General features: G+C 38.7%; 1 protein-coding gene across 1 annotated transcript; it reads left to right on the top strand.

Moving 5' to 3' along the window:
* The first annotated feature begins 6,288 nt into the window (after nt 1-6,288).
* LOC149261894 (allene oxide synthase CYP74A2-like) lies at nt 6,289-8,395 on the top strand. The gene has a single exon (XM_089422998.1). It carries the CDS (start codon nt 6,607-6,609, stop codon nt 8,194-8,196), a length of 1,590 nt encoding a protein of 529 aa, XP_089279124.1. The 5' UTR covers nt 6,289-6,606; the 3' UTR covers nt 8,197-8,395.
* The last annotated feature ends 3,297 nt before the right edge of the window (nt 8,396-11,692 follow it).

The raw sequence follows: 11,692 nt of genomic DNA, 5'->3' as shown, positions 1-11,692 counted from the left end.
CAGTGGAACATCACATCGAACATCAACAACAAGTCCTCCAACTCTTAAAGGATAACCTCGTGTTGGCACAAAATAGAATGAAACAACAGGCAGATCAACATCGCAGTGAAAGAAGTTTTGATGTAGGTGATTGGGTATTCCTACGGCTACAACCATATAAGCAAATGTCCCTAAAGCAAGCTAAGAAGGATAATAAATTATCACCAAAGTATTATGGTCCGTACAAGGTGTTGCAAAAGATTGGTACTATGGCATACAAATTGGAGCTTCTCGATTGCACCCAGTTTTCCATGTTTCATGTTTAAAGAAGGTTATAGGTGACAAGCTCCCAATTCAAACAATATTGCCAGAACTTGACGAGGAAGGAAAAATTATATTGGAACCGGAAGCAGTCACAGAAACAAGAACTCGACAGCTACGAAATCGATCAATTTCAGAGTATCTTATCAAGTGGAAGAACTTATCCGCTGAAGATTCCACATGGAGGATGAGAATTTTATGCAGAAGTATCTAGAACTACTCAAGCGTTGAGGACAACACTTTTTTGAAGGAGAGGGGCATGTTGGGTCCCTATAATACTAGTGATTACCCCATTACTATTGTAGTTATACCCCTTATTTATATTGTTGTGCCCCTATTACCCCCATATTGTTATTTCTGTGCCCCATAGAATCCCTCTATTGTTATTTTTGTGGCTTTATATTATTATTGTTAGGTCGGCTGGATTATATTGTGACTCCTTAGACTCCTATATATAGAAAGGAGGTTTTGTCATTTGTATCATCCAAGAATTGTTCTTTTATGTAATGTAAAGGAGGTTGCCCCCTCGAAGAGGCTGAATTCTAAGGCGTTGATCTATCTTTTCTATCTTTTCTTGAGCTGGTTTCATAACATACCTCCAGGTAGGAGGTGGGGCGATATAGAGTGATCGTCCCAAGGAGGAGGGGCAGGATCCTTGAGGTAACCAACCTCTTGGATGAGACCTTGTTACAGCAGCCCCGATGTGGAGTAGCAGGAACTGACTGATTGGGTAGAGACAGATGCGGATGGAGCGGTAGAGAGAGCGATAGTGTAGGGAATCCCAGGACAGCGCATAGCTAGCAGGCTGCAGCAATGCGAGAGGCACAAGTGTTTTGCACAGTGCTAGGTGGCACAGAGAAGTGTGCAATGGTACGAGATGCATGGAGATGTTGCAGTAGCACAGATGTCAAACAGGGAGCACTTGTCAGCAGCAGGTAGAGCTTCAACATCAGAGTATGTTCCTAGCCCAACAGAGTGGTCAGTTGGGAGTGTTTTTGTTCCAAGTGTTGTTGGAGCAAGTGGACCGGGCAAATGTGTTGCATGTAGAACATTCCAGAGTTGCAGGATAGGGGTTGCAGATAATCCATATCTTGTTGAAAGGGAGTGTTGAAAATGCAACAACATGATGGAGCTTAGTGGAAAGGAGTCGCCTTCACTAAGTGGGCCCGCAGGCTATTTTTGGCGCAAAGTCTATTTTTAGACTATGTTTATTTTTAGACATATGGATCATGGTCTATGAGTTGCAGGATGTTATTTGTGGATGATTGGTCATGTTGGTAAAAATAGATGGACTTCTATTTTTAGACATATGGGCGGAGTCTATTTTTAGACTGCCAAGCTAAAAATAAAACAGTCGAATATTATTAGCTCTTAATAATATTTGGACTATAAACATTTTCTTATCCTCTTGGAGCACTTCAGTTCGAGCTACGGATGTGGCACATGCAACTGCCAAAAGGAAATACGCTTTTCTTATGGGTTAATTGAGCTATTTCATGATGGACTTCAGTTAGAACTCAAGTGATTGAGTTTGGTGGAGTTGATTGAGGAGTTGATGGAGTTGTGTTCAGTTGGACTTGGTTGAACTAGTTGTATTTAGTCTAACTGCCAAATACACTAATGATGAGTGATGTGAATTAATTATTAATTAATTCACTAATTATTAACTCATAAATCAACTAAAGAATACATCAGTTAACTCAGTGCATGGACAATTTAGTGGAGACAGGTGTTAGAGGTGAGTGAAAGGGCAAGATAACTGTCAGTTGTGACTATAGTTGTGCATGACTTTTGCACAATCAATGGATTGAGTATTGCCAATGAGGATTGCGTGGTTCAGCCAAGGGAAATACGAGTTTGGATCAACCATTCTCATCTATTCTCATGCAGGATTGCGCAGTGGAGGCAGGCAAGTAGCGGAGGAGATTTGAACCTGTGATTGATTCAACTCTGAGCTAGTTTGTGTGTAACAAGTGAAGATAGTACTGAGTACTTGCGAGGAGTATTATACTATGTATTGTTACATGTTCTCAATCAATATAATATACAGATAGTTGGGGGTTTTCAGCTGTATGCTTTCCTTGTGATATATTGTGTTGATATGTGTGATTGATGCTTCAATGTGCGCATGCGATTGTTTCTGAATACTGCAAATTGATGATCAATAGTAGAGGAGGTTATGTATTATGCATGCATTCCGCAATAGTGTATAATCAGGATAATCTCTGTGAATAAGTGTTATGTTATTCAAAATTTCTACAATCAATAATCAGGATTTAGAGGATCTAAGATTGAAATGTTTCTCTTATGGCATGGATATCCCTAATTCCCATGGATTTTAGGTTTAGGATGTAAGGGGACCTCCAAATTTCCCTTATATATCATGACTGATTGCAAAGGAGGGAATGAAAAGGTAGTGTTAGATTAGGAGGGAGGATAAAAAAGGTGGAGGCCCTTAATCTAGGGACAATACATGCACCTCAAAGCCTTAGATTTTATCTGAGGAAGGAAAGGGAAATTTAGTATTCAATAATGCAAAACAAAGAATTTGGGTAAGAAATAGTACAAACTTACTTGGTGGACAAATGGTGGAAACTCCTAGCCTCTAGGGCTTTAAGGTGTTGAACTCCATTATTAACTCCTCCATCAAAAAAAATATCGAGGGGAACTAAGAAATTAATAGATATAGAGTTCTTCTCAAAAGTGTTCACTCCCAGTAATCCCTTCAATTTTAGAAAGTTCCCTAAAAGAGTAGAAAAAGAGGGATTTGTTTGGCCTTGCCAACCATCTTAATTTTAGTGAGAGAAAGAGGAATTTAATTGGCCCTTTGAACCATCTTATTTTGGTTAGGATATTCTCATGCAAAGGAGAAATAGTTCTAACTTTGGGAGATAAATCATTACAAGTTGAAAAGGAAGTCCATGGACAAGGTTCCTTCTAACAATATAATGATCCTACAATAGGCCATAGACATAAGACAAGTAACTTTTGAAAGGAATATTAATATATTATATATCCTAGTTATAGCTCCATTTTTTAACATCTATAACTATACCATCCATAAGGATTTTTTCCAAGTCTACCTCAATGCATACTTAAATGCCACCTTCAATAAGTTCCTTTGCTCAGTTCTCTCATTGAAGCAAAATGAATCTATTGATTGAATTTCGAGTTGCTATGAGGGTTAGGGAACTCCATAGTTTCAAAGGGAGAGTCAAGAATTCAAATTGTTTGGATGGTGGATTTTGCTCTTTTAGGGTTGAACCTTGAAGGCCAAGGTTTTATATAGGGAATGGAGTTCAACTGAAGCCATATTTGGTTCACAAATCCAAGCAATATCATCTCCCTTTTAATATATGAAGGTAAACCAACCTCTGGATAAAATATTGTATTTTGGAATGCATCATAATAAAAGAAATTAGATATCAATCATTCATAATTGAAGGGTTTGGTTAACAAAGGTCTTGAACTAAAGTGATCAGGATGTCAAGTATATGAACCAAATACATGTAAAGTATTTAACCAAAGTCAAAGGCTTGAGGTGGAGAAGATAGCTCACTGAGCTAGGTTGGTTAGAAGTTAAGGCCACATTGCATCCGTTGAACACTATATATCTCCTTACTAATTGAATATTGACATATTATTTGGCATATCTGAAAATGTAAGCCTTAACATGTGGGAAAAATGCCTTTATCAACATCATATATGGGACCTTCCAAAATACCTTTCCCTTGATGTTTGGTGTTTTCAAATGTTCCCTAGGGGGTTTAGTAACCTATGGTGATGAAAAATGGTTGATAAAACTAGATTCGGGTCTCTCCCCAATAGAAAACCATGAACAAATTCAACTTTAAATTACAAAAAGCTTATTCCTTGCACCAAAAACTTTTGATTCAAAACGTGAACAAGGGTCTTGCAACTATATTTCAAAACCTCTTCTTCAAGGAAATTCCCAATTCCATAAGGTTCTTGTTATCAACAAAGTCCTTTTGGGAAAGGAAAAAGATATTGTGTACCATATTATCTAGCGAAACACATGAATAGTCAACCTACTCTTCTTCTTCCATCCACTTTAATCTTTATTCATAGTCAAAACCCTTATAAGTTTTAAACCTACCCTTCTTCTTCCATTTACTTTCATAGTTACTTATAATCAAAACTCTTGTAAACTTTCAATATATACAAATGAAGCAATGCATATAAAATCTTAAAAAAACAAAATAACAAAAATAATACACATAGTACATAGACATCTACCTTAGAAATCTTTAATTAAAAAACCTAGTTTAACTTAGAGTTACACTTCTATCTTTTTCATTAGATTAACTACACACAATACAACTTTTAAATATTAATTCAAAAATTAAATTACAACCCTAATCCCTCTAACAAAAATTAAGTTATAGCCTTAATTATTCAACTAGGACATCTTCATAAACTATTACCTTCTTGATTTCTCTTGATTCAAGATTCCACTTGCCATGTAACATATGTGATTCCGTCTAGTGAAATGATATTTTTTGGTGTATCATTAATTAATTTTACCTATGGTCTATTTTTTATTTTTATTTTTAAACTTTAAATTGTTAAATTTATACATTCTAAAGGCTCTAATGCATTGAATTCCTTATTGGTCCATAGACTCAATCAAATTAGCCTTCCCTAATTCTTCATAGGGGTCAATATCCACGTTGCTATGCAACATTTAATTTGACATCAATTAGAATCCAATAATCTATATATGACACTCACAACATTTAAACATCACCATTTAATTTGACATCAATTAGAATCCAATAACCTATATATGACGCATCACAAGATTCAAACATCATCACCATTTAATTTGACATCAATTAGAATCCAATAACCTATATATGACGCATCACAACATTCAAACATCACCGTAGTCTAACCAAACTGCTCTTTTGCTTTGAAAGTCATGAAAATTTAGGCAATATTTTGATAAATTCTGAAAGGGATTTTTGTAAACGAGTTGTCTTTAGTGCGACTTTTTGAAAGCTTTTCAGTGGATTTTTCTAGTCTAATTTCTCTAAAATCCGACAAGAATTTATTGAAATCACAAGTTTGATGGGTAATCCCTACACAATGGAAGTGCCCTAAGGGTTTTTATAGTGTTGAATCCATATATACAGTGAAAAAACCATTTTAAATAGCACAAATCAAGATTTCACCTCAAAGTTTTCTGCCCGATTCGAAAGGCCAAAAAGTCTCCTTTCTGTAAATCCAATTGTCAAACTTCAAGATTTTGGATGCCTCATAAATTTTTGATAATGAAAAATTTTGAGGTGAAATCTTGATTTGTGTTATTTAAACTAGTTTTTTGACTGTATATATAGATTCAGCACCTTGAAAAACCCCGAGGGCACTTCCATTGCACAGAATTACCCATCAAACTTGTGATTTCAATAAATATCCGCTGGATTTTAGAGAAATTTGACCAAAAAAATTCACCATAAAAACTTCGAAAAAATCTTACAAAAATCTATTTAAAACTGCTTTTGTCGGATTTATGGATAAAAACTTGTCGTCCTAAAACATTAAATATCATAACACTAACATTGCCCTCCGACGTACAATGCACGCAACCCATTTAATATGTAGTCCTTCGTACAGGTGATGATTAATTATTAGGATAATATTGGATTATGAGCCCATCGGAGTTTTCGCGCAAACAGAGGCGCTTGAGGGTGCACCGATGGAACCTCAAGCGCTTAAGGTTCCTGTTGGATTACTGTAAACGCCAGTGTGTATATTGCACATGCCCCGTTAAAAATACAGTCCTTGGTTAAAGCGATAATTAACGATGATGACATTAGATTACTGATGCGCAGCACACCTCCGTCCAAAACTAAGGCTTCGACCAAAGATTACCGACCCCATGTTGTAAACGGATACACACATGTGCATATATATATATATATATATTTGTGTGTATATCCTCTATGCTCCGACCATGGATGAAAGTTGAAAGTGTGTGTGTATCCTCTATGCTCCGACCATGGATGAAAGTTGAAAGTGTGTATGTATCCTCTATGCTCCGACCATGGATGAAAGTCGGGAGTCCAAAATCGACAACGGAGTTATTCAAACACGCTCTATGCCTGCGCCTTCGCTTCACTTTTGGCGTCACTTATCACATTGTAAGAATGCAAACCCATTTAAAGGGCATGCACCGGGACGACGAGGGTAGTATCCAAAGCAACCCAAAGCAAGGGAGTAAGATTCTCCGCGGAAGTAGCAAAACTAAAGTTCTGCAAATCTAGTTTCGCTTCTCAGTTCACAATGGCGCTCGCAGTAATGGTCGGGCCTCCGCCGCCCACAGCAATGCCCGATCGTTCCCGTTTTCCTGTCCAAATATTCCCATCTAGAGCTCCCAGAAGGCAGAAGGGCGCCATTTTCACCATCCGGGCGTCCATCTCGGAAAAGAGAGCAACGCAACCGGCGTCGCCCCCGATCGATCAGGACGCCCGAGAGATCCCCGGCACCTACGGGCTTCCCTTCATCGGCCACATCCGAGACCGCCAGGATTTCTTCAGAAACAGGGACGAGTTCTTCAAGAGTCGGATGGAGAAGTACGGGAGCACAGTTTACAGAGTCAACATGCCACCCGGCCCCCCTTTCTTCCCTGACCCCCGGGTGATCATGATCCTGGACGCCAAGAGCTTCCCGGTGCTCTTCGACACAAACAGGGTCGAGAAAAAGGATCTTTTCGCCGGCACCTTCATGCCCAGCCCCGATTTCACGGGCGGCTACCGCACGCTTTCCTACCTCGATCCATCCGAGGAGAAGCACGCGCAGCTCAAGAACTTTTGCTTCGAAGTCCTCCGGATGAACCGAGACCGGTGGATTCCGGAGTTCGGCAAGGCCGCATCGGAGCTCTGGGAGGGCTTAGAGAAGCAGATGGCCGAGAAAGATCGGGCCGTATTCAACGACGAATTCGAGCAAATGGCCTTTAATTTCCTCTGCAGATCTGTCCTGGATCGCGATCCGGCGGAACCGGGCCTGACTTGTCTCGGAACCGACGCCCCGACCCTGATCAAGAAATGGGTTTTCTTCCAGCTCGCGCCGATCTATTCCCTTGGCCTTCCCATGATCCTGGAGGAGATCACCATTCACTCCGTGCCCTTGCCGTACGGGCTTATCAAGAAAGACTTCGAAAGGATCCAGGGTTTTTTCTTCACCCACGGGACCCGGGCCCTAAATTCGGCCCAGAAATTTGGGATAACTCGAGACGAAGCCAACCATAACCTAATCTTCAACATCTGTTTCAATACCTGGGGCGGGATGACCATTCTTTTCCCAGCGATCGTCCGCCTCATCGCCCGGGCCGGCCCTCAGCTCCACAAGGACCTAGCCGAGGAAGTCCGCGCGGCCGTCCGCGACGCTGACGCCGGGGGCCAGACCACCAGGCGAGCGCTGGAGAACATGCCTTTGGTCCAGTCCACTGTCTACGAGGTCATGAGACTCGAACCCCCGGTGCCCTACCAGTATGGCAGAGCCAAGGAAAATTTCGTTCTTGAATCCCACGACGGGTGCTTCAAAGTTCGAAAGGGCGAGCTCCTGGGCGGTTACCAGCCCTTTGCTACCCGCGATCCCAAGGTCTTTGTTGATGATCCGGAAGAGTTCAAGCCCCGTCGGTTCATGGGCGAGAAGGGGCAGGACCTGCTGCGCTACGTGGTCTGGTCCAACGGCCCGGAAACAGAATCCCCGACCGTTAGCAACAAACAGTGCGCGGGCAAGGATTTTGTGCTCATGATCGCTCGGCTGTTTGTTGCTGAGCTGTTTCTACAGTATGATTCTTTCGACATCGAGGTGTCTACGGCCGGCCTGGGATCCATGTCTTTCACGTCGCTAAAGAAGGCCACTTCTTGAGATTGTATTAGTAATATACACTCCATTTTCCTTGGATTTGTTCAGGGGATTCTGAAATCGCCATGGAAAAAAAAAAATTATTGGCGTTCGGAATGTAAGTTGTCATATGATTTTACCAGTTTGGAGACTGGAGCGTGGATTTACTTAGTTACTATTTAATGTCAATGCGAGTATATTGTAAAAGAGTTTACATTAATAATCGAACCAAGCCCTAAAGATCTAGGCTTTCATAACGAAGCAAACCCTATTATTCCAAAATTTCAAAGGTTCGGGATCTGATCTAAACATCATTCAACGCTAACAAGTTAATATTTCATGATCTCGCTAAAATCCCAAATATGACATCATAAAAAACTTCAAATAGCATTTCACAATAACCCTTAAGTAGGCTAGGGTTTCACACATTGTTAAAATACCCTTAGGTTAGGGTTTTTATAGAGACACTGTAGGGTTCTATAAAATCAATTAAGAATACAAGGAGGGGTAGATTTATCAAGTGATGAATCACGTGGAACAAGAATATTATGATTCAAGGCTAAACATAACGATTTTAGTCATGTAATGCATAGTTTCAAAAATAAGATGATCATACTTTTAAGAGAGTGTATGGTTTGAGACATACCTGAAGATGTTCCTTGGCAAACCTAGTAAGGATTCCTTGAAGTATTAAGCCATCATCTTGTATACATGTAGTACGTACTAACAAAGCACATCATGTGATACTAAGGACATAATTTAGTTTCTTAAGTAAGATCTTCTACATAATCATGGAGAAGGGAATATTATGATAAGTTGTTCATTCTTTCAAACATTAGTAGGACATTTTATTTGACATCCTAGATTACATGTAAACCCTGGAAGATAAGGATGCAAGATTTCTTAGGGATTAAAATCTTTATCCTAGTCTAATTATAACCAAGGATCATATGGACCATTTAAGATAACAGAAATTTAAAATCTCATAGATATACATACCTTGTGTTTACATACCTTCGATTTGATAGCTTGATGGAAAGTGACAATACTTACTTGATTTATTTTTCCATAGGCCAGACTTCAAATAGTCTTCAAATAAACACTTTTTCCATAACAAATCCTCCTTTCATTGCATTCAAATGCATGGCTAGCTTATTTGGTTAGGGCTTCTATAATCTCAAAGTATGTTGAATATGATTCTTAGACTTGGGATAACTCAGTGTATTGTTTCTTCAATGAGTGGAAGAATGTACTATTCGACCATGACCGTAGCACTGTTTTCTGAGCCTGAACTTTCTTTTATGACATTAATGTGATTAATACCAAACTTAATAATGAACTTTCTACACAAATTTATTACTGAGGTTGATCTGAAATAAAGATTGCATCTAGACTATAATAGGCACCCAAGACTTTCTTCTACCCTATCCGAGTTCCTGTAATATCTTCTCTAAGTTTTGGGTCTTGTGATCACTGAGTTCTTTTTACTATGATAACATTGAATTGAAGACTTATCTGAGCTCCTTGTAATCGAAATATTTGTTTTATTCGAACTTGCTATCTCTGAGATCATATCACTTCAATAGCACCAAGACAAGATCTTTGTCACTGTGGAGGTATCGAGAACTTTTCTTTATTTAGTTTCACTGAATTGAAGAGATCATCAATCAATCTGAACTCCTCCACTTTAACAATACTGAAATGTAAGCCATGCCTAAAGGATGGATGGAATATTTCCATAGCTCCATTTTTCTGAAGTGATTGAATTGTCCCATCATGCCTTATAGGATGTCATTTGAATTCCTTTAGTCTTGATCTTTGTACCCAAGTGATTTTCAAACTGCCTTTTGACCATAGCTCTAATACCATGTTGGAAGATCCATATAGGTGGTAGTTAAATGAATTTCATCTTAATGACATTAACTTGTGATATTTTCATTATTATTATTTGATATCTTAGTTATCTTTTCTTATCATCAAGATTAATGCCAAGAAATAAATAAAAGAGAACAAAAGATAAAGGCACACTTCCAAGGCAAAACCCCCCTTGAGGAGAAAACCTAGTCACAAAATTCTTCCTTTAGTAGATTCAAGATGAGACGACCAAGACCCTTACAACAGAGACTCGATACTGCCTCCATCCATCAAGTCAACCTTATAATTCTTCTTCATACTTTGATCTTTTGCAATGATATTGAACTTATCATTGTAGCACCGAGTTTACATCACTGTGGTAGCAATAAGATAGAACCGAAGAACATCATTGTAATATCACCGAAGTGTGATCACTGTAGTATCACTAAAATCAAGGTAGCATCAAAACTGTGATAGGAATAACATTGAGTCACTGTAATACATAACAAGACTATCTTCACTGTAACTCTCCACTATAAGACATAATAAAACTCTCGGCAATCACTGTGATACATAACAAAACTGAGACCAAACTTCAACGCAACATTCTCTGAGATCCGAGATAGTAATCTCAGTCATATCACTGAAAATGTTGTCTCAAATCCTTACCCAAATCCCGTAATCACCGAAAGGTTCTCTGAAATGTGAGCTTTGAATTGGTGTAATGCGAAGTTCCCATGTTTGTATATATAGTGGTACGTCCATAGTAATTATGGCCAACATGAGATTATGAAGAGTTGAGTATTTGTTGTAGGCGGACATGAGTTTATTTTATGACAGTTCCTTTGAGGCTGACTTGAAGGAGTCTTTCAACAACAAGGTGATTTCGATGGATGGAGGAGTCTTCACACATTTACTTTGACAATGACCTAAAGCCTACAATGGAGGCTTGACCTATACAAATGACCCAAGCATGAAACCCATGCTTTAATAAGTCAATTCAAATTAATAAAATTATTTTCATTACATTTTGACTTCAAGTACAATTATGAAGACCGAACCTAGTTACATTTTCCAACAAGAAGAAGGTGGAGGGCCTTGATCTAGGGATAATGCATGCACTCTAGAACCTTGGATTTTATCCAAGGAATGAAAGGGAATTTTGACACTCAAAAAATCATAACATAGAAATTTCGTAAGAAATAGTACAAACTTACGTGTTGGACCAACAATGGAAAATCATAGTTTGTAGGGCTCGAAGGTGTTGAACTACATTTTCAACTACTCCAAGACCAAAAATATTAAGGGGAATTGAGGCACTAATAACTATAGAGTTATCCTCAAAATTGTTCACTCCCATTAATCCCTTGGTCTCTAGCAAGTTCTGCAAAAGAGAAGAAAAAGAGGGATTCGTTTGGCCCTCTAAACCATCTTAATTTTAGTCAGACAAAGAAGAATTTATTTGGCCCTTTGAACCATCTTAATTTTAGTTAGGATATCCTTGTGCAGAGGAGAAATAGTTCTAACTTTGGGAGAAAAACCACTACAAGCTGAAAAGGAATTCCTTGGGCATGGTTCCTTTTAGAAATACAATGATCCTTCAAATGGCCATAGACATAACACAAGTAACATTTGAAAGGAATATTTTTTTTTCCCATAAGGAAAA

The sequence above is a fragment of the Pinus tabuliformis genome, chromosome 6 (genome assembly GCF_031772625.1).
Source record: "Pinus tabuliformis cultivar Carrire ecotype Pingquan chromosome 6, CPIR1, whole genome shotgun sequence".
Taxonomy (NCBI): Eukaryota; Viridiplantae; Streptophyta; class Pinopsida; order Pinales; family Pinaceae; genus Pinus; species Pinus tabuliformis.
This window is presented reverse-complemented; position numbering and strand designations above follow the sequence as displayed.

Bases quoted from the DNA above. Each gene is read 5' to 3' on its own strand.
- LOC149261894 (XM_089422998.1), top strand. From the start codon at position 6,607: ATGGCGCTCGCAGTAATGGTCGGGCCTCCGCCGCCCACAGCAATGCCC.